This window comes from Artemia sp. Qi Xiang Cuo, chromosome 2, assembly GCF_049724085.1.
Source record: "Artemia sp. Qi Xiang Cuo chromosome 2, ASM4972408v1, whole genome shotgun sequence".
Taxonomy (NCBI): domain Eukaryota; kingdom Metazoa; phylum Arthropoda; class Branchiopoda; order Anostraca; family Artemiidae; genus Artemia; species Artemia sp. Qi Xiang Cuo.
Window position 1 is genome coordinate 51056826 of NC_142795.1, and position 23804 is coordinate 51080629.

General features: G+C 33.5%; 1 protein-coding gene across 1 annotated transcript in view; it reads right to left on the reverse strand.

Annotated features, from left to right (window-relative positions):
- LOC148955348 (E3 ubiquitin-protein ligase MYCBP2-like) overlaps nucleotides 1-23804 on the reverse strand; it is a 470872-nt gene that overhangs the window by 76305 nt on the left and 370763 nt on the right. Inside the window, 5 exon segments of the mRNA XM_089101721.1 lie at nucleotides 7133-7522; nucleotides 8528-8751; nucleotides 11126-11273; nucleotides 12824-13000; nucleotides 21739-22877. Coding sequence (XP_088957847.1) covers nucleotides 7133-7522; nucleotides 8528-8751; nucleotides 11126-11273; nucleotides 12824-13000; nucleotides 21739-22877 — 2078 coding nt within the window.

Genomic DNA, 23804 nt, shown 5'->3' on the forward strand with positions numbered 1-23804 from the left:
CGACTTAGATCCACGATGTAGAAATTTAATTCAAGAAATTATGAAAAAATTCTCAGTAAGTAACAATTTCTTTCTTGAAGTCAACTCTTGATACACAACCATTTAGTTCTAGCTAAATTACGTACTGTATCATAAATTAGTTTAACTATTGAATTACATGGTGTTTTATTATTTATATTCCAAAAATAATTCTATTTATTTATTTTTTTGATAATTTATTTAAATATTATATTATACTAGCCATACCATTAGATTCAAATAGTTTTCACAACTCCCTCTAATAGATATCTAAATCTATATTCTTTTTCCTATTATTTTTCCTATGCCCTTGATCGATTTTTTACGTTTAACGGGATGATTAAAAAGAAGGATGATCCATTAAACCCTTTATACAAATAACAACAACATTAGACATGTCTCCATATTTAGCCACTCGATCATTCAAACCGAAAGGATAAGCAATACTGAGGGTATGGATCCAATAGTCTTCGAGTTTATGTAATTTTATGTTTTTCTCTTCTTTAGTTAGATTATTTAAAACCAAATTTTCTAAAATCGTAATAGTTAAATTAGTTAAAGAACAGGTACCATTATTACAATGTTTTACTAGACAGCTATTCGTTTTTTTTTACCTTTAATTGTGCTTTCATGTCCCGAAAATCTCTCCTGTATGTTATTAATACTTTCCCCCACATATTGTAAGCAACAAATTTTACATTCCAACAGATAAATGTATTGGTTGTTTTACAATTTACCATACCCCGAAATAAACTTTGAAACTTTTTATTATATAAAGTGCTTTGTACAATAGCCCTAGGGGTGAAATAGTCTCGGAAAAGAAAACAACGACCGGTACACCTACTAACATCTGGTAGACCGCTTTGAGTCTTACTAGTATTCGAATTTATCATTAAAAAACAAGTTAAAAAACCAAAACGACAATTAAAACAAAATCCAAATCATATCCAGAAATCAAGCCCATTTCCATTAACCATAATACCAAACAACAACCCAAAACAAAAATAAAATGACCTCCCCAAATAATTATCCGCCTCAGGTTCAAACCTGGATCAGAGTTAAGGTCTGTCGGGGAAAAATTTTTAACATGTCCTCCACCAGCACTAGATCCAACCTGAAATCATATAATATATTACGGTACTAACTTGGCTAAAAAAAAAAAAAAAAAAAAAAAAAAAAAAAATTGCCTTCCTACCTTAGTAAATGAGCACTTGAACAAGGTCTAGACCTTATTCATCCATCCTGTTCCCTAGGACCAAAATGTATATCCAATCCGATAATCTGAAAATCCAGTCTAAAATAGAGCAAAATCAATACCAATAAGTATAGGTCAATGTTCCAAAACCAAGCTATAGCACCTTAAATCTACAAAAACATTATATTCCCAGGGATCCCCACATATCGGGGCTCATCATATGTAAACTCATTGCCTAAATGAGTTTCGGCACTTAAATTTCATTACCCAGGCAAAAATGAACGCGCCATGCCATAATCTGGCATACCCCTATGTAGTGACACCTATGGAATAACTATAATCAAAATCCAAAATACCCCAAAAATATAAAAAAATACCCCATTTTTTTTTTCCAAGTATCCTTAACCAACCTTCCTTTAACACTGAGAGACCAACCTTCAGCCAATTTAACTCCAAATAATTACATAGCACTAGCCATCCCCCGGAACATTTTCACTTTCACTCAAATTCTAAGAATTAAATTCCAAATATTATACGTTAATCTTTACTCACATGTATCGCAACCAACCCTAAACTACCTTGAAGAGAAACCATATTCCTCCGACAGGTTACCGCAAAATATCATTCAAGATATCTGGATAACTTTTATTATACTCATGTAAAAGTTGATTGTACTGAAAACAAAGCTTTTTAAATTGCCAAGCAGGTTTATTGGCGGAAAAACCTCTTACGATTAGCTTATTGTTCTTATATTTTTGCACACTAATTAGTTGCACGATATATTGATTCTTCAATTACATTACCTATCTATTCACCTAGGTACAGCCCAGATAAAAAAGAATTTTCTTTGCGATTTTTTTTATTTTTATATATGTAACCACAATAGGCTACCTTTAGGCTAAATTTCTTGTCTCTTCGATAATGCAAAATTCTTTTTACTATCAGTGCTGTTGATAGCTCCTTTTCTAGCTGCCACCACTTATTGGGTTGATTTATACCGCTGGTACCACTTATTGGGTTCTCTTATACCGCTGGCACCACTTATTGGGGGGTAATCTACGGGGTCACCACTTATTCGTGCAAAAATGGCACGCACTATTAAATGAACACAAACAGTGTCTTCTGGCTAGCTCAAAATCCACAACCTATGAAAGTATGATGGTGAAATTTTCAGAGAATATTTCTGTTGTACGGATGACAACCTGCCGTACGCATGCAGGTTGTCAAAAGGGCATATCAACAGTATCTTAGGAACAGTTCCGTGTGTAAAATTGAAACTTAAAACACTTGTTGTGGGGGATGTTGAACTAACCAAAAGACAATATTTGCATCATAATACTAATGCTTCTACTCCTTCAACTACTGCTACTATTACTATTAATGCTACTACTACTACTGCTACTAAAACAAAGACTACTACTATTAACTGTACTCCTACTGCTACTACTATATTTACAAATGTTACTACTACAACTAATAAACCTAAGGTATTAATACGAAAATTTTGGGCAATATTGTAACTGTATTGAATCAAATCAAAGCACACTATGCCCACATTGGTTTTCATGAGGACGTATGAATTTTGTTTCAGGACCGGTTGATGGTACTAAGTTAAACATTTTATCCTGTGGTAAAGGGGCTGTTGAAAAAAAGGTGCTATTTGCATATTGCTACTACTGCTATAAACAACTATTGCTACGCATAAAAACTGAACCGTTGAACAAGGCTGAAAAAATTTATTTTTCAAAACTTTGTTTGGATATTTGTTATGGGATATGATGGGCGTGGTGGTGGGGGGGGGGTTCGCTCAAATCACTTTGACTCTTAAAAGGGCATTATAACTTTCAATTTAAAATCGAATGAGACCCATCTGAATTTAATACGGCCACCCATTCCAAAGATATCCTCGGAATAATCCCCCCCCCCAACATCTCCACGTGTAAAACTGAGTTACCAAAAAGAAAGTAAGACAAATAAAAAGAATTTAGTATAGGAATTCTGACAAATACCCCCTTGTAAAATTTCCCCTGGAAAATTGGCCCCCGGAAAATTTCCTCCCATGGAACATTATCCCCATGGAAAATCCCTTCCGCGGACAATCTTACTGGTATATACATCCCAATAACAAATACTATATGTTATTATTATTATTATTATTATTATTATTTTATTACCCATTATTAAACATACAAAATGTTTTAAATGGAGTACAAGAAAAGAAAAAAAAGTAACATCAAATAACAACAAAATATCCGAAGAAAACTCAACTACAGAAAAACAAGATTAAGAACATTCCTACGACAAACAAAAGATACAAATTTAAGTTATTGCGACATATAATGAAGAGAGGCTTGGTTCAAACGCCTTTGCAAATCGAACACAGCGATTCAGTACAGCTATAAGCGGGTCGGCTATAACATACTTCAGAGATATATTCGAATTCCTCATCCAAACTGGAAGACGAAGCGGATACTTGCCATATCTGTAGAAAATAGACCGAATATTGCGGCGATCAGACGAGGTAAATCTTTTCCAAAACGGAGATAGGGCTAGCACATGTGGCAAAACAAAAGCATTATACACCCTTGCATGTAGAAAACGGTTAAAGTGGCACTTCATTGAAACGAGAATTCCATAAGATCTGCGTGTCTTTACAGCGAACAACGAAACAAGGCAATGACGGGTTTCTTTAAGATCGCTACAAATTGGAAGGCCGAGATACATAATCTTAAACGAAGACTTAGTTGTATAAATTCTGAAATAATCATCAACTGGTAAACTATTTTTGACATAGCTATTCTATAAGTGAACTTCACTCTTCTGGTAACTGAACTAAATATCTATATTACCGTACTCTTTATCAAAAACACGGAAAGTCTCTTCGATGCCTATAAGTGTTCTACTCGCGTTCAAAATGTCGTCGGCATAATCGATCAGCGAAACATTGAGACCTCTAAAGATACACGTAGACTGAACCGGTTCTTGCGATGAAATAATACTATTATTGAATAGCGTTGGTGAAGTAAGTGCTCCTTGGCGTATTCCCTTCTCTACGGGTATAAGACTAGAAGTTAGGGTTAAAGCATTAACACAAGGTACATTTACACGCGCTTTTAAATTACTATACATATTCCTCAGTGCGTGTATAATAGACTTATCCACGCCACGTTTCCGGGCCAACAACAATATCTGAGGGTGCACACCGGTCTCATTTGAATCATCGGCGTCAATCAACAAATTAGCAATCAAATAATGCGCGTGTTTTCTCTACTCATTTTCTTCTTGAAACCAAATTGGTTATCCGGCGTGTTACATGAAGCACTAAGCCTATTTACAACGAGCAATTCAAATAACTTGCACAGTATAGGCGCCACAGTTATGAACACTGCCCCCCGTCTTTTCCCTTTTTTAGTACAGGAATAATTACCCCCATGCAGAATAGATTTGGAACAATCCCAGTATTAAAATTCCATCGGTACAAAAGACCCAGGTAATCGACAAGATATTAACATCCCACTTGTAGGTTCAATCTGCACAAGTTACGTACCCCCCTCGACAACTTCTTCAGTTTCAAGAGTGCCACACTAACTGACGACTTAGACACAAGAAAAACATCTTCTCGTTCACATTCCGCAAGACTTTCATCGAGCTCAATAGACAATTTATTTTCCAGATAAGTATTAGGCAATGAAAACTCATGCGTAAAATATTTACCCCACTCACTCTCACTGGGCAGAACATCAGCTGATTCTTTATGTTTCTTCTTTTTTAGGAATTTCCACAAGTGATAGGGGTCTTGATTTACAGATTTACTATCACATTCGATAATCAGAGCACGATGTATAGCAAGGGTTTTTGCGAATCTTCGCTTAGTATATAATCGGATGGAGTTCACTATATCATGCCTTGGTCGGTCATTATCTATCCACATTCTTAACCAGAATTTCACGTCCGCACACGCATCAAGATCCGAATTATCGGACCAGTGGGGTATTTCCGAGCAAATCCAAACACGACAAATCGGTACTGCAGCCTTTTCCGCACACTGCAGGGCATGAACTATTTCGCTACAGTATATATTGATCAGTACTTGTTTATCACTTGCTGCAACTGAAGAAGATTTATGAAGTAGATTGCACTAGAAATATTAATTTCCGTTCGAATGTGCCCTCTCCCAATCTTCTAGGACCATTGTTTCAACACGATCACCCCTGGGAAAACAAAGAAACAAAAAAAAACAATAAAACACGCTTCCGGGATCTTTCTAATGGCAAAAAAAAACACATAATTCGACATTTTTGCAGATGGGAACTTGAAACCTCTACAGTACGGTTCTCTAATACATCAAATCTTATGGTGCAATTGCCATTAAGATTCCTTGACTTTTGAGGGGTACTTCCCCTCTTTTTCGAAATTAATCAAAAAAAACTTTTTGCACAAAATAAGTTTTTCAAAAAATGCAAAGAACTCCATTAAACCAAAAACGAATAAAATAGAGTCAAATAATCTACCAAGCATACAACTACGACAAATCAGTATCAATAAATAAATGAAACCCAAAACAAACAGAAATTAAAATAAGTCAAACTCAAAACGAGCAGAAATTAATCTGATCTAAACCGTATGCTTTCTAAAAGCCAGAATATAATTTGTACTTTACTGAAAAAATTCAAATGAATTTACTGAAAACAAATGTGAATTGTCAGTTTAATATACATATCCTGATATTTATTCCTTAAAAACTTAATTAATTTTTGTTTTCTTAAAGTTAAAAAAGTGAAAAAATTTAAAATAATTGTTTTCAGTTAAGTAGAAATTATAATCTGGCTTTTAGAAAGCATATGGCTTAGAACGCTACTCAGATTAATTTCTGCTCATTTTGAGTTAGAGGGCTGTAGGGGGTACGTTATTCTTAAAGACATAATTTACACACCTTTTAATTACGTTTAACAAAATAGCCGTCTAGAAATTTTTATTGGCTGAATTGGGGGTATTTGGGGCCGTGGGAGGGGTGTTAGTTTTCCTCCAATCACTTTTGACAAATAATAAGGGAACTAGCCGTTTGAATTTTTCGAAGTTTCTATTAAAACGCACTATAACAACCTGATACGCCCCTATGGCATAACTTATAACCCTTGCCCTGAGGGGTGTGGTGGAGGGGGGGGGTCATCATTCTCAAAGACATAAGATCCAGAACGTTCAACTACGTTGAAAAAATGGCTATTTCAAAATTTTAATTGGATGTGTTTGGGGAAATGGTGGTTGTGAGAGGGAGGTTAGTTGCCCTCCAATCAGTTTCGACTATTAATAAGGGCACTACCTCTTTCAATTTTCAATTGAATGAACCTTTATGAAGTTTCTACGACAACATTTTCTATAAAAAACCTTATATGCCCCCAGGTCATAGCTTACAACCTTAGTCCTGAGGGTTCTGGGGGGAGTGTCATCCTCATAGACATAATTTCCAGAACGTTCATCTACATTGAACAAAATGGCTATCTCAAAGTTTTGATGGAATATGTTTGGGTAAATGGTGGGCGTGGAAGGGTTGTTAGTTGCCTTCCAATCAATTTCGAATATTTAAAAGGGCAATAGCGATTCTAATTTCCAATCGAAGGATCCCTTTTTGAAGTTTCCACGACAAATCCTTCGATACGAAGTGCCCTGGTCTAGAACAAAAAAAAATAATACATTGTGCCAACATCGGTCTTTACTTAGGCAGCGCGATTGCGCTGTCTGTGATTTACGCAAATTGTATCAGGCTTGTAGCTTTTTGTTCCGTTTACTATTGTGCCGAGTCGCTCCTTACTTACAGTTTGTTACCATGAACTGTTTGAAAATAGGAATAATCTAAACAAAAACAGCCGAGAGTAGATTAGTTCGTGGGTACTAAAACAATAATATCATGTATATACTCACAATCGACTGAGTCATAGGAGAAAAGCTATCAGCATCACAGTCTTCGTCTGATCTTGACAATATTTTACTAATGGACGAAAAAACAAGACTACGATGAAGAAACTGGTGATCAGAGTTTCGAAAGTGCACAGCCCAGCATTTGACTGCCTGTTGAAGAAGAGGGCTTCCATACGGTAAATAGGGCATCAAATCACTTATCGTTTGTAAAAGCAAATGAAAAGAAGAAAGCAGATTTTGACATAGTTCTCCGCTGACTACTACGTCCGTACAAGGGTGCTCACCCACGTCGGACGATTTTGAATCCTTTCCAACAAGTGCGCTTGTAGTCCACCATAATACGTCATGTAAGCAAATAGTCTGACTGATACTTCTAAGCAGCCAAGTTAAGGCCTAAAGAGGAAGAAAACTAGCATCAATTCTGGTAAAAAAAAAAAAAAATAAACAAAAGAATATGTAAAACCATGAAACAAGTCATTTGGTCTCTCTATTTAATTTTTTTACTCTAAACTGAACTATCAGCCTATCAGTTTATAATCTTTACCTAAGTCCTCGAAAAACCATGATACACATCCACCATTTAGAGGAACTGGGGGCAAGTTCGAAATTTGAAATGGCATCCTCAATTAAATGCTATATATTTTTATCTAAAAGGAAAAGAAAGTAAATTTTATTTGGGATAGATTTTGGAAACCTTTTCAAAATTTGCCATAAAAAATAAATCATTTCATTTCTACCTTTAATTCACAATTTTTCATTTGACGCGTCTTTCCGGAAACAACATTGAGCACAATATTTTTTTTCCATGTAGAATGAAAATACTGGTCATTTTATAAAGATGGCTATTGAAATCTTGCACTTGCCTCCTCCCAGCGTCCGCTAAAACAGGATTTGCACTCTCTACCAGTGTCGTTACTAGCCAAAATATTGGGGGGGGGGAGGAGGAAACAGAGATTTTACCGACTGGCTGTTCATTTTACCGACTGTTTTTTGCCAAAAATTAGCATAATATCCGTTTCGAATACAATGCGTAAAATCACTGCACGAGTCGGTAAAACTGCTGCATTTACCAACCGAGATTCAGATTTCGGTACGTATCATGTCACTATTTTAATGCTGATTGTTTAACCAAACAGAAAGTTGTGGCGCCATCTGTAAAATCATGACAGAAGTTGGTAAAACTGCTGTGTTTACCGATCAAGTTCGAAATTTCTGTAGATGACATGTCAGTATCTTCGTGGTCTTTATCGAACCGAAAAAAAATTTTTAGCGGCGTCGGAAAAATCGTGGCGCGAAGCACCACGATTTTACTGACTTAATTGTTTTACAGAGTGACCAAAAACATTGGGGGGGGGGGGGTTCATAACTAAAGCTCTGACAGGATTGGGCAATATTTACCTTCATCCCATAGGCTTTACAAACAGATTTGATTACGCTACGCTGCATTGAGCTGTACACTGAATCGAGATCAATATTCTGAACCAAAAACATCATAACTGGTCTGGACATAGGGTCGGATACTGGAACAGGAAGAAACATGCTTTCCCCCACACTACCATTCTCCTGTGGGAAAAGTCTCTGAAGATTCGTCGAAGGTGAACATAACACAGAAATTGCCGAATCTAAAAATAGATTTGTTTCCTGTCACTTTTGTTTTCATTTGTTTCCGATTTGATTCCAAAAGCTGTAGAAGCTCAAAGGGGAGCTTATGGCGGTCTGGTCGATTCTGCAACTCTTTAATGATTTTTGTAAAAGACCGAAAAAAGGAAGAAAGTACAACACAGAGGATCTTCATTAGACATAAAAGATAAATAATTTGATGAAATATAGTGAAAAGGAAGAAATATAAATCAAAGAGATTTCCAAAAACTCATGTGATAAGGAAAAATAATGAAAAAAAAAGTCCACGTAAGGCTTAAATAACAAGTCAAGCAACAGAAATAAGTAAAAAACAAGAAACCCAGGGAGCCCTTCAGAAAAATAATGAGGATAGAATATTTTGGTTAATTTTTTCTTCTTTTTTTTACTAATTCTTAGGGAAATTGTTGTCCTAAAGGTTGATGACGAAGCTCCAAAGTTACTCTTTGTGGGCTAACTTTGTGAGCATGTATCCTATTCAATATTGTTTTATTATACAAAAAGTAGCCTATGTACCACGAAACATATCTTCTGGGTTCATAGATAGAAAATTTAATTGCAAAGTACCTTTTACATTATAAAGAAACCTAATCTTAAGCGTGCCAAAAGCAACTAACTACTAAAGAAAAATCAAAATCGCCAAATTAAAATGGTCAATTAAATCTAAGTGGTCAGAATCAACCTCATAAAAATGTATTCCACCAAAGATTAAAAAACACTATGTAAAACGCAACACCATAACAAAATAAAAACAATTTCAAAGGTAAGGTAGACAAAACTATAACAATCAATAAGGCTAAAGAACAAAGTTAAAACTGCCCAAGAGGACAAGAAGAAGAAAACAAAAAGAGCAAAAAAACAGTACAAAGGGAAATACCTAGAGAGGAGCTACCATAGCTACCAAATATTTAAAAACACTTTTTTTTAAAAACTGTCAGGGGCGCAGAAATTACCATTTGAAGCTGATGACAACTATGATTTAGATTACTCTTAAAGTAAATATTTAAAAAGATTGTAACAAGAACAATAGTAAACCCACCATCAAGCCCGTAGTTACCCCTATTTTCTTGAATGGGGTGATATACTCCTTTTTTCAAAACTTCTAATATTCGCTACTTTGAGTAATTTCATTAAAACTAATTGCTAAGGCGACTAAACTTTTATCAGAGAAAGTCTTCAACAACACAAATGCAATGTTGAGGCAACATACGCTTATTTTACTTTATTAGTTTTATGCTCATTTTCAGTGGTAGCTGTGGCGAGAACACTTTGGAATGAAGTTTAAAGTCTCCCGAGAAAATGGAAGCTGAACAATTTGAACAAAAATTATTTTAACTGTTTGTTGTTTTACAAGGTCACTCATCCAAGTCAAAATTTAGAAATGTCTTTCTTCTTCTGCGAAGTTTTTACAGATTCGTAAAACCGTTGTGTTTTTTCAAAAAAAAAATTAACATTAAGTTTGTACCTAAAGAAGGCAGAAAGACAGAGGAGGGAAATAATGACAGGATAATATCAAGAACAAGACAAAAACAACAATAAGTAATATCAGGCTGAGTGTATACTTTGGGCCGGTAAAGTTATCATATTTTTATAAAATTAGTACTATTTCGTAAATTTCAGATTTTTGTAAAATTCGTAAACATCAGTAGCATCACCAACCAGGAGAATGCTTATGTCTGGGTCATTGGTTGCAATGCAATCGTTATTTGATTCAATTTTTCCGAAAAATTTGATCAGATAAATAGTAAAATAAATACAATCAACGGCAAAGTGCAAGGGAGCATTTTAGGTATAATATTAACCTAATTTAAGTCATTGTACTGTGGAGTCCCAAGAGACTCAAGTTGCCAAAACAAAAGAAGGTCAAGAATAAAGAGTAGAGCCTCTTTCCTTTTTAAGGCTTCATAAGGCGGTCCAACTAGCTTCAGTTTGATAAATTGATTGAGACCATCAATTTTTAACAAAGTGGGGTTTTGGGAATGAGCTTTGTTTACAGCAAAAGGATCATTTACAATAATATAGGATGAGAAAGGGTTAAAAAACTTCGCAGAACACAGAGTCGCTCTCTTATGGCTTTATTTTCCTTTCGAAGACATTCCTTAGACATTTAGACATTTCTTAGACATTAGACATTTCTAAGACGTTTCTTTATTTTCAATCTAAGACATTCGTCGCAAATCTAGTCATTGTTTTTTTAGCCCGAAAAATCAACACTGATTTACTAAAATTTTGAAAATAAAGCTAGTTTTTGGCAGAGAAGAAATTATTAATAATGATAACAATATCTGATTTTGGGAGTAAATTTGGGCCCATTCCTGCGAGAAAAAAAAGAATGTAAGAACAGTTTTCTAAGGTCACCTTCTCGGGCAATTGATGAAGAGCTGAAATTCCGTCGCCTCAGCGGTTGGCCATCACTTTCTTCTACCATATCCTTAAAAGATGGCACTGTTCCCATTAGTGATCTTGAGCGAGTAAAAGGACGCGAGTGACTTGGTGAAAAATTGCTCTGCAAAAAAAAACATTCACACATTTCATGAGGAAATAGATACACTTTAGCACACTTTTACTCTGTTTTATAGGTATGGAAATATTTTAGAGTTCCTTCAATAAATTTCCTTATACTTTTTATTATGGGTTTTCCAAACATTTTATAGATGTTAGGCTTCAGATAAAATGAAAACACTACGAAAACGTAGATCATATATAGTTCACGTGGCCTATAGACCTTGGGTTGTTAATGTTTTAAAACCAATATGTGTAGGGTGCATCAAGTCCAGAACTAAACAAAAATAAATATCTAGATTTGAGCTTCTAATTTTGTATAGCTACAACTAAAACGTGTAAAAGAATACAAACAGATTTGAACATGATCTCTCCAATGGGAAAAAAGAGATCCAAGGGACAAAGTCCCTTGGGAAAAGAGAATAGAATCAATCCACTTTAATATTAACCCTTCAAAATTGTGATGTCATGTTAGGTGATAGCTAACGGTTGCTCCGTCATTTGCGCTTGTATAGATCATACCTAAGGGCAGACTGCGTGAATCTAGATTAAATGTAATAAATATGCAATCTCTTTACTGTGGGTAATTTGGCTTATTTCAGACTGCAGAAATAAGCAAAATGCCCTTTTAAGAAAATGCGTTTTAGAATTATGGTGACTTACAAGTCCGTTTTAAGCCGATCCAAAGGAAGACCCTCCCCCTCTATGCAGACGTGCCTTAAAAGAATGTCAAAAGAAACTTCCTTTAAAAATGATATAACTTTTAGTTTCGTTGCAGGAAAATTTTTTCTCTGTGTAACCCAGTATATACTATGAATAATTGAATGGCAACAAGAAAATGCATCTTAATACTATTGTATTCAAGATAAAATAATAATATAAATTGGAAAATACTCATGATCTAAAAAAATTAGATATTTTTATATAGTTAAGCAAGTCTAAGAGTGCCATGACTGGGTTTACACTCGAACCCCTCCCCTCAAATCCTCACCACGATACGATTGCAATAAAACAACGAGTACTGAATAAATGACCCTATTTTCATTAATAAATATAAAGGAATGAATCAAACCTAGAATCAATAGGAATTGCTCCAGATGAAAGTGAGCTACCAGCCCTCAAAATCCCAGTCGTCATTGCTAAAATGTGTTTGATATTATTTGTTGAGTAAAAACTGCGAAAAAAAAATATTTGAATCATAAATGCCAAAAAGCTATCAGCCAAATGCCAAATTTCTCTCCCCCCCCTCCCTTTTTTCTCCCAAAAACTCATAATTTTACACATTACAGAAGTTTCATATATTTTTCAAACATTAAACCCATTTTTCCTTTTTTTTCAGATCCACCATCCCCTATAGATCAAGCCTGACATATACAGGCCTGACCTTGAGTTTTTAGTGGTGTTATGCAAGTATTTAGAAAAACTAATTTCTTTTGCATATCTCGTATTATTTGAGCAAAAATAGGAAATTAGATAAATTTTGAATAAGGACAAAGCCCCAAGTCCTCTAAGGTGCAGCAAAAACGGAATGAAATAAAAAGTTAAAAGGAGTACCTGGTCGTTATCACTAATTGAGGAGTCTGGCGTTCTCAGTTTTGGAAGCTCTAGCTGGCCGTTTTGTGAGTCATAGCTATTCAACAGGGAGATACATTGAAACGGCACACAGGGAAAACTTCTGGAGTCTGTTGAACTATCAGGTGTGGGGTTCCGAGACTGAGTTGTAAAAGAACGCTAAAAATTAAAATCTAATCTTAGCCTTTTCTATGCTAAAAACCTAATATTGAACAAATGGCTCTATTTTCACAAACTTTACTGAATGCTTTATTAATAAATAGATGAAATTTTATTATCTATTTTTAACTTCACAGAAATAGCCTAAGTATATTTGATACCTGCAATATTCCTTTTGCCCCATCAAAATGTAATCACCCATTTTAATTGAATCCTTGAAGTTCTTAATATAGGTTTAAGCTGCATTCTAGTGAAACATTTTAAACTTTGAAAAACTTTTGAAAATTTTTTCCATTTAAACTATATTTGTTAAACAAAACCGCATTTTTCGAAAATAATTTGCCTGTAGTAATTTTGTGCTTGCTTTATTGCCATTGCTAAAGAGGGTTGAAGCCCCAAGTGATCCTTCAATAGCAGTGTTATTTATTTACTTCTGCGATTTTCCTAATACCTCATCAACGTGTAGTCTTCCCCTTTTAGTCGAATCCTCAAAAGTCTTAATACAGGTTTAAGCTGCATTTTTACAGTTTAAGCTGCAAACTAAGAAAGTTTTGAACTTTTAAAAACTTTAAAGTTTTGAAAAATATTCTTAAAATAGGTTTAAGCTGCATTTTACTGAAAAATTTTTAAACTATTAAAAAAATTTAAAATTTTGAGAAATAATTCCATATAATCTTTTGAAGACTACATTTGTTAAACAAAACTGTATTTTTCGAAAATTTTTTGCCTGTAGTAATTTTGTGTTTTGTTTTTTATGCCATTGCTAAAGAGGGGTGAAGACTCAAGGCATCCTTCAAAAACAGCGTTATTCAATTACTTCTGCAATTTTCTTAATACTTCATCAACGTGTAGTCATCACGTTTTATTCGAGTCCTCAAAAATCTTAATACAGGTTTAAGCTGCATTTTTAGAGTTTAAGCTGCAAACTAAGAAAGTTTTGAACTTTTAAAAACTTTTAAGTTTTGAAAAATATTCTTAAAATAGGTTTAAGCTGCTTTTTACTGAAAAATTTTTAAACTATTAAAAAAATTTTAAATTTTGAGAAATATTTCCATATAATATTTGAAAACTACATTTGTTAAACAAAACTGTATTTTCGAAAATTGTTTGCCTGTAGTAATTTTGCGTTTTTTTTGTTTTTTTTGCCATTGCTAAAGAGGGGTGAAGACTCAAGTCATCCTTCAAAAGCAGCGTTATTCAATTACTTCTGCAATTTTCCTAATACCTCATCAACGTGTAGTCATCGCGTTTTATTCGAGTCCTCAAAAATCTTAATACAGGTTTAAGCTGCATTTTTACAGTTTAAGCTGCAAACTAAGAAAGTTTTGGACTTTTAAAAATTTTAAAGTTTTGAAAAATTTTCTTAAAATAGGTTTAAGCTGCATTTTACTGAAAATTTTTTAAACTATTAAAAATTTTTAAAATTTTGAGAAATATTTCTATATAATCTTTTGAAAACTACATTTGTTAAACAAAAATGTATTTTTCGAAAATTGTTTGCCTGTAGTAATTTTGTGTTTTTTGTTTTTTTTGCCATTGCTAAAGAGGGGTGAAGACTCAAGTCATCCTTCAAAAGCAGCGTTATTCAATTACTTCTGCAATTTTCCTAATACCTCATCAACGTGTAGTCACCGCGTTTTAGTCGAATCCTCAAAAGTCTTAATACAGGTTTAAGCTGCATTTTTACAGTTTAAGCTGCAAACTAAGAAAGTTTTGGACCTCTTAAAAACTTTTAAAGTTTTGAAAAATATTCTTAAAATAGGATTAAGCTGCATTTTACTGAAAATTTTTTAAACTATTAAAAAATTAAAAAATTTTGAGAAATATTTCTATATAATCTTTTGAAAACTACATTTGTTAAACAAAAATGTATTTTTCGAAAATTGTTTGCCTGTAGTAATTTTGTGTTTTGTTTTTTTTGCCATTGCTAAAGAGGGATGAAGACTCAAGTCATCCTTCAAAAGCAGCGTTATTCAATTACTTCTGCAATTTTCCTAATACCTCATCAACGTGTAGTCACCGCGTTTTAGTCGAATCCTCAAAAGTCTTAATACAGGTTTAAGCTGCATTTTTACAGTTTAAGCTGCAAACTAAGAAAGTTTTGACCTCTTAAAAACTTTTAAGTTTTGAAAAATATTCTTAAAATAGGATTAAGCTGCATTTTACTGTAAAATTTTTAAACTATTAAAAAATTAAAAAATTTTAGAAATATTTCCATATAATCTTTTGAAAACTACATTTGTTAAACAAAAATGTATTTTTCGAAAATTGTTTGCCTGTAGTAATTTTGTGTATTGTTTTTTTTGCCATTGCTAAAGAGGGGTGAAGACTCAAGTCATCCTTCAAAAGCAGCGTTATTCAATTACTTCTGCAATTTTCCTAATACCTCATCAACGTGTAGTCACCGCGTTTTAGTCGAATCCTCAAAAGTCTTAATACAGGTTTAAGCTGCATTTTTACAGTTTAAGCTGCAAACTAAGAAAGTTTTGACCTCTTATAAACTTTTAAGTTTTGAAAAATATTCTTAAAATAGGATTAAGCTGCATTTTACTGAAAAATTTTTAAACTATTAAAAAATTAAAAAATTTTAGAAATATTTCCATATAATCTTTTGAAAACTACATTTGTTAAACAAAACTGTATTTTTCGAAAATTGTTTGCCTGTAGTAATTTTGCGTTTTTTTTTGTTTTTTTTGCCATTGCTAAAGAGGGGTGAAGACTCAAGTCATCCTTCAAAAGCAGCGTTATTCAATTACTTCTGCAATTTTCCTAATACCTCATCAACGTGTAGTCATCGCGTTTTAGTCGAATCCTCAAAAGTCTTAATACAGGTTTAAGCTGCATTTTTACAGTTTAAGCTGCAAACTAAGAAAGTTTTGGACCTTTTAAAAATTTTAAAGTTTTGAAAAATGTTCTTAAAATAGGTTTAAGCTGCATTTTACTGAAAATTTTTTAAACTATTAAAAAATTAAAAAATTTTGAGAAATATTTCTATATAATCTTTTGAAAACTACATTTGTTAAACAAAAATATATTTTTCGAAAATTGTTTGCCTGTAGTAATTTTGTGTTTTGTTTTTTTTGCCATTGCTAAAGAGGGATGAAGACTCAAGTCATCCTTCAAAAGCAGCGTTATTCAATTACTTCTGCAATTTTCCTAATACCTCATCAACGTGTAGTCACCGCGTTTTAGTCGAATCCTCAAAAGTCTTAATACAGGTTTAAGCTGCATTTTTACAGTTTAAGCTGCAAACTAAGAAAGTTTTGACCTCTTAAAAACTTTTAAGTTTTGAAAAATATTCTTAAAATAGGATTAAGCTGCATTTTACTGAAAAATTTTTAAACTATTAAAAAATTAAAAAATTTTAGAAATATTTCCATATAATCTTTTGAAAACTACATTTGTTAAACAAAACTGTATTTTTCGAAAATTGTTTGCCTGTAGTAATTTTGCGTTTTTTTTTGTTTTTTTGCCATTGCTAAAGAGGGGTGAAGACTCAAGTCATCCTTCAAAAGCAGCGTTATTCAATTACCTCTGCAATTTTCCTAATACCTCATCAACGTGTAGTCACCGCGTTTTAGTCGAGTCCTCAAAAGTCTTAATACAGGTTTAAGCTGCATTTTTACAGTTTAAGCTGCAAACTAAGAAAGTTTTGGACCTCTTAAAAACTTTTAAAGTTTTGAAAAATATTCTTAAAATAGGATTAAGCTGCATTTTACTGAAAAATTTTTAAACTATTAAAAAATTTAATAAATTTTGAGAAATATTTCCATATAATCTTTTGAAAACTACATTTGTTAAACAAAAATATATTTTTCGAAAATTGTTTGCCTGTAGTAATTTTGTGTTTTTTTTTTTTTTGCCATTGCTAAAGAGGGGTGAAGACTCAAGTCATCCTTCAAAAGCAGCGTTATTCAATTACTTCTGCAATTTTCCTAATACCTCATCAACGTGTAGTCACCGCGTTTTAGTCGAATCCTCAAAAGTCTTAATACAGGTTTAAGCTGCATTTTTACAGTTTAAGCTGCAAACTAAGAAAGTTTTGACCTCTTAAAAACTTTTAAGTTTTGAAAAATATTCTTAAAATAGGATTAAGCTGCATTTTACTGAAAAATTTTTAAACTATTAAAAAATTAAAAAATTTTAGAAATATTTCCATATAATCTTTTGAAAACTACATTTGTTAAACAAAAATATATTTTTCGAAAATTGTTTGCCTGTAGTAATTTTGTGTTTTGTTTTTTTTGCCATTGCTAAAGAGGGATGAAGACTCAAGTCATCCTTCAAAAGCAGCGTTATTCAATTACTTCTGCAATTTTCCTAATACCTCATCAACGTGTAGTCACCGCGTTTTAGTCGAATCCTCAAAAGTCTTAATACAGGTTTAAGCTGCATTTTTACAGTTTAAGCTGCAAACTAAGAAAGTTTTGACCTCTTAAAAACTTTTAAGTTTTGAAAAATATTCTTAAAATATGATTAAGCTGCATTTTACTGAAAAATTTTTAAACTATTAAAAAATTAAAAAATTTTAGAAATATTTCCATATAATCTTTTGAAAACTACATTTGTTAAACAAAACTGTATTTTTAGAAAATTGTTTGCCTGTAGTAATTTTGTGTTTAGTTTTTTTTGCCATTGCTAAAGAGGGGTGAAGACTCAAGTCATCCTTCAAAAGCAGCGTTATTCAATTACTTCTGCAATTTTCCTAATACCTCATCAACGTGTAGTCACCGCGTTTTAGTCGAATCCTCAAAAGTCTTAATACAGGTTTAAGCTGCATTTTTACAGTTTAAGCTGCAAACTAAGAAAGTTTTGAACTTTTAAAAACTTTAAAGTTTTGAAAAATATTCTTAAACTAGGTTTAAGCTGCATTTTACTGAAAAATTTTAAACTATTAAAAAATTTTAAAATTTCGAGAAATATTTCCATATAATCTTTTGAAAACTACATTTGTTAAACAAAACTGTATTTTTCGAAAATTGTTTGCCTGTAGTAATTTTGTGCTTTTTTTTTTGCCATTGCTAAAGAGGGGTGAAGACTCAAGTCATCCTTCAAAAGCAGCGTTATTCAATTACTTCTGCAATTTTCCTAATACCTCATCAACGTGTAGTCACCACGTTTTAGTCGAATCCTCAAAAGTCTTAATATAGGTTTAAGCTGCATTTTACTAAGAAAGTTTTGAACTTTTAAAAACTTTTACAGTTTTGAAAAATATTTCCATTTAATCTTTTGAAAACTACATTTGTTAAACAAAACTGCATTATTCGAAAACCATTTGCCTGTAGTATATTCAAATTCATTCAATTCGAAAGCAAGACATAGCTCTCGTGGGCAAAGCCCAAATATGATGTCTCTTAGTCATAAATAGCAAAATAAAGTTGTCTGATAAAACTTCTTCAGAATAAATAAACTAAAGGTTAAAAACACTTGGATTGAGAATAAAATTGTCTGATAAAACTTCGACAGGATAAAATAAACTAAAGAATAAAAACACTAGAGATTATTGTAATATTTCACCAAGCTTGGCACAAAGCTTTTACTGTAGCGCATGGTGTTACAGTGGACTGGGGTCAGTTTCGAAACCTTCTCAGCCACTTCTCTAGGGGGACAAGATCTTATAGGGACAAAAGGTGGGGGAAGGAATGACCGGTAGATGGGATGTTGGAGGAGGGAGGAGCCAAACCTTTGGCATAATTTTTCTCGGCGTGAAGAAAGGGATTCAAGTTTAAATTCTTTGAAGTAAAAGGAGTAAGATAAAGGGGAACCGCCATAAATGATTTGCAGTGATCTCTTCTGAACTCGTTCAATTTTATCAGTTTCATCCTGGGTAAGGGCAAAGTGCCAAACCGGACAAGCATATTCAACTAAAGGCCGGATGAAAGTGCTAAATATTAGTTTTAGCTTTTCCTTGGGAACTCGAATTTTTTTCAGTGTTTTTAGCATTTGGATTGCGCCGTTAGCTTTTTTTACAATTGTCTTTGTATTCTCCCGCATGAGAGGTCAGAAGAAATCACCACACCAATTAAAGTAATTTTGTGACTTATTAGCTCGGAAGCGATAGGAGGTTCGAAAGACGGTTGAGCATTCCGAAGAAAAGAAAATGTCGTGGCCGAGCATTTGTCTTTATTCACGACCATGTTTAGTTCTGCCGCCTCTCTGGTAACTTGGTCGATGAAACCAGCAGCATTGCTCTTCGAATCCTCAGATACGACTTCCGTTAAGGACAAGTCGTCAAGGTATTTCCATCTGTCCTCCAGCTTAGCAGCAATTTCATTTATCATGAGGAGGAAGCCCAGCGGCCCAATCACTGTCCCTTGTGGAATTCCACAAAAAACTAACAGAGAAGTGGAAAATTATTCTTTATACTTTACTGTTGGCACTCTATTTGTTAAGAAGTTCTTGATGATTTTCATAATAAAGCTGGGTATATTTTTTCCGCCATTTTTCCTAAAAGGATTTTATGATCAACAAGGTCAAATGCTTTTCTGAAATCAATTGCAATTAAATTTATCCATTTTCCAGGTTCATCCAGGTATCTTAAAATAAAATCAATTAAATTAACGAAGTAATGAACTGTCGAACACTTAGGGATGCTACCAAATTGCTTTTGATCAGTTACTTTCAAAAGATATTTCTTCAGCCTTGCGGCAAAAAAGCTTTCGAATATTCTGCTAAAAACTGACGTAACTGTCATCGGGCGGACACCAGAGAAATCATTAGCTGCTCCCTTCTTTGGAATGGGGGTGATAAACCCTTCCTTCCATTTCTTTGGAAAATATCCTGTTTTTGTTATATTATTAAAAATTATCTGAAGGGGAAATGATAATTCTTTGGTAAATGCTTTAATGACAGCAACTGGAATGTCAAAAGGGGCAACAGAAGTTCTTTTTAACGAAGAGAGTTTACGGATTATAATTGCCGATGAAATATCAGCAATTAAATTATCATCTGAAGGAGTAGTTAAATTTACTGGAGGATCCTCAGGTGGAAGAGGGTGGTAAGACTGCACGATTGAAGCAAAATGGGCATTTAAATCATTCGTAGCTTTCTCTAGAGGCTCCTCCCATGAAGTCAACTGGTTGAGAACTTTTACCTGTCAAACTTTTTAGTTTACTGGTAAACTGCGAAGGCTTGGACTCCAAAAGATGGTAAACTTCATTTTCATAGTAATTTGCTTGTGCCTCTTTGATTTTCCATTTATTTTGTTTGCCACCTGTTTTGCTTGATTCTCTTGACCTTTTCGCATTAAGTGCAATTTATGTTTTATCCGTCGCTTTATTTTTGAATTTACGCATGGTTTATCACTAGAACAGAATTTAGTCTTACGTTCGGGAAAGCCCTCGAGAAATTTTGACTTTACCTTATTATGGAATTCTTCTACTTGGGAATCCAAGTCTTTAGCTGAAGAGACCGCGACCCAGTTTTCTCCCGTTATCCAGCCACCGAATTGCAGCAGACCATGGTCAGTGATTGGCATTGAAGTAACTTCGGTTACTGAGTATTTAATTTTTACTTTTTCCAAGGGGTTCCACTATAGTATATAATGATAACTTCCACCAAATGGTGCTAGTTTACTTGGATTCTGGTAATATTTTGTTTGGATTCTGTAGTAATTTTGTGTTTCCTTTTTTTGCCATGGCTCAAGAGGGTTGAAGATCCAAGTCATCCTTAACACTATGCAGTGCTATTCCTTTACTTCTGCAATATTCCTAATGACGCATCAACGTGTAGTCAGCCATTTTAATTTAATCCTTAAAGTTCTTAACATAAGTTTAAGCTGCATTTTTCTTAAAAAAATTTAAACTTTTGAAAAATATATTCATATAATCTTTTGAAAACTACATTTTTTAAAAATTATTTGCCTGTAGCAATTTTGTGCTTGCTTTTTTCCATTGCTAAAGAGGGTTGAAGACCCAAGTCATCCAAGTCAAGCAGCGTTGTTCAATTACTTCTGCATTTTTCCTAAAGTTCTTAATATAGGTTTAAGCTGCATATTAGTAAGAAATTTTTGAACTTTAAAACTTTTAACGTTCTAAAAATATTGCCATTTTAATTTTTTGAAAACTACTTTTGTTAAGCAAAACTGCATTTTTCGAAAACTACTTGTCTGTAATATATCTCCTTTTGCCATTGCTCAAGAAGGTTGAAGATCCAAGTCATCCTTCAAACTAAGCAACATTATTCTATTAGTTTTATGATTAAAGCCACCAGCTACTTTTGAGGCTACGCAAGTCGACTCATACAATCAAAGTCCGTAAAATGGGCTTATCACTAGGGAGTGAGTATGACTATGGTCCTAATTCATTTTTTTATAAATGTAAGTTTGACTGTATGTTATGTAATCATTTTTAATTGGTAAGTTTTTAAATTATAAATGTTTTTGCAAATCAATAAAGCCCAAATTACATTTTCGCAAACTAAATTTAGAAAAGCAAATATTGCACTTTGAGTTTTAAATTAAAATAAAGTATCTGTACCAAGTCTTTTTACAAAATATACTGTAATTCTTTTTATTATTTTTAATAGACTTTTATTTTTACTAGACTGATGCAGGAGGAATGGACAATATTATTTTCATTAAGAAAATTGCTTTCATACTAAATTAAAACTTACACAATGACATCTAAGCACCCTTCAGAAATTCTAAAATAAAATGATCGCCAAAAAGTTTAGGCTATATCGCTACAATAATTCTTTCCTAGAATTCTAGTTGCTCTTTTTATAAATAAAGTACTCACCCTTTTTTCTGTCACCACCGCAAGGCTACTGGATTGAATGCCTAATTTTCTTTTTCTTATCACTGGAATGTCCTTGAACTTGTCAGAATCAAAGTAGCGACTTGCTATATTCAATAGGAACAGTGAATTATTCTTTAAAGTTTGCTGAATATCAACGGAAGACGGCGAGACGAGGTTTGAGTTGGTTGTGCTCCGACGCTTGGACCTTCTTTTTTCTTTTTTAAGATCTGAAGCGGCAGATTTCAAATAACTGTCACGGCATTCTTCACACAGTATGTACCATGGGCTAGCACCAACACCTCCATCCCCACAGTCGCCAGACCAACCAAAACAGTAAACACCTTTACTATTATATCCATATCCAACAGATTGCTTCTTGCAACCGGGATGACGCTCTCTCATATGGTTGGTTAGAGAATGAGGAAATGCGAGCCCACATAGGTCACACGTATCATCACTCGCCTTTTCTGCTTTATCCTCTTTTCTAGATTTCTTCTTCTTTTTTTCTGACTTATCATTTTTCTCCTTTGTCCTTTTCATCAATGGGTTAAGTAAAAGTGTCTGCTCCTCAATCAGCTTTAAAGTTTTACGACTGATATCATCCCACAATATAACAATCAATTTAAGTGTTGTAGGCAGGGGTGATGTCAAATTAAAATTATTTGAAGTAGAAGAATCTTCACTCAAACTTGATTTTGAAGAAACAGCACTAAGATTCCCTTCCAAAAGCTTGACGTGTAAGTACTGACTTGAACTAACTTCTACACTGTGCCTTAGTTTCTTTTTATCTTCAGCACCAGACCGTTTAGGTCGCCTCATCACCGCTTCACCTTCTTTTGGGAGAGTGGGATGAAACTTGAGGTACGATGCACAAGTCATAGCATCATGAACAATTCCTTCATGCCACAGAAAAGCTGCGTATACACTTCTAATGCTTTCTGCCAGTGAAGGTCGCATAGCTAGTCGAGCATTTTCAGTTGTCTCTTGTGTCTGTACTTTAGCTCGTGTTGGCATTCTTTGATTAATAGCACTTGAATGATTTCGCTCCACTGATGATACAGCTGTTGTAAGTATCCGAGAACCAGACGTCCTGTAGGTTGTACGGAGGGTAGACGGACTTGTACTTCGACTTCTTGCATCTAAATAAAAATGAAAGTACCGGTGAAGTTTTATTTCAGTTTTTAAATTCACTTGACTTTTAAAATAAGCATATCGTCCCGTGGGATCCTTCTCTTTCACTTATTTATTATTGCTGTTATTATTTGACAGATTAGACCTTAAAGATTACCGTTAAAAAATTAATCAAAAAATATTTGAGAATTTTCTAAAGAAACAAAAATACTTCACATGGCTTTGTTTATGTTTATACCTTTTCTTATGCCCTACTATATCATCTATTTTAATAATGAGAGCTCGTAGGTCTTGGACCATTTAATCATCCCAAATAATGTCTACCAAAGTATTATTTAGAGTACTTTAATTGCGTTTCGTAAAACTACCACCAAATCAAGGCATAATGATTCAATCATTTACTGAGTCCATAATTAATTTTTTAAACAAGCTTTGCAGTAGGACATGTCAGTTATTAAAATTTTAACCTTAATTAGTGTCTGTTCTAATGTGCACTGGATTGAGGGTACAAATGTTCCACAACTTAAAGACTTATGCTCAGTGAGAAGAGACAACAGCTATCTAGTATAAAGCTTCGCCTTGAATTACATTTTAGGCACCGAATATAACAGGTTGGTTTCTCGTCAGGAAAACCACCCGATTATGACCTCTGTCTACAACACAGGTCGCAGAAAAAAAATATTTAGGGTAAATTATTAGTTTGGGAAAACCATCAAACAATTAAGGCATGTTCATGATAATTAAGTGTTGGGATGTTCATGAATGCAGGAATTAATCCTAGAAGAATACAAATATCGTATTTCATAAGTAAATTTCATAATTACATTATGATAAGCCTGCACAGCATGATTTCTGACTCTATGCTTACCAGTTTAAAATCAATCGGCCTATTTAACCTGCCAAGATTTTTCCAAACTAACTTAGGCCTACCTTGC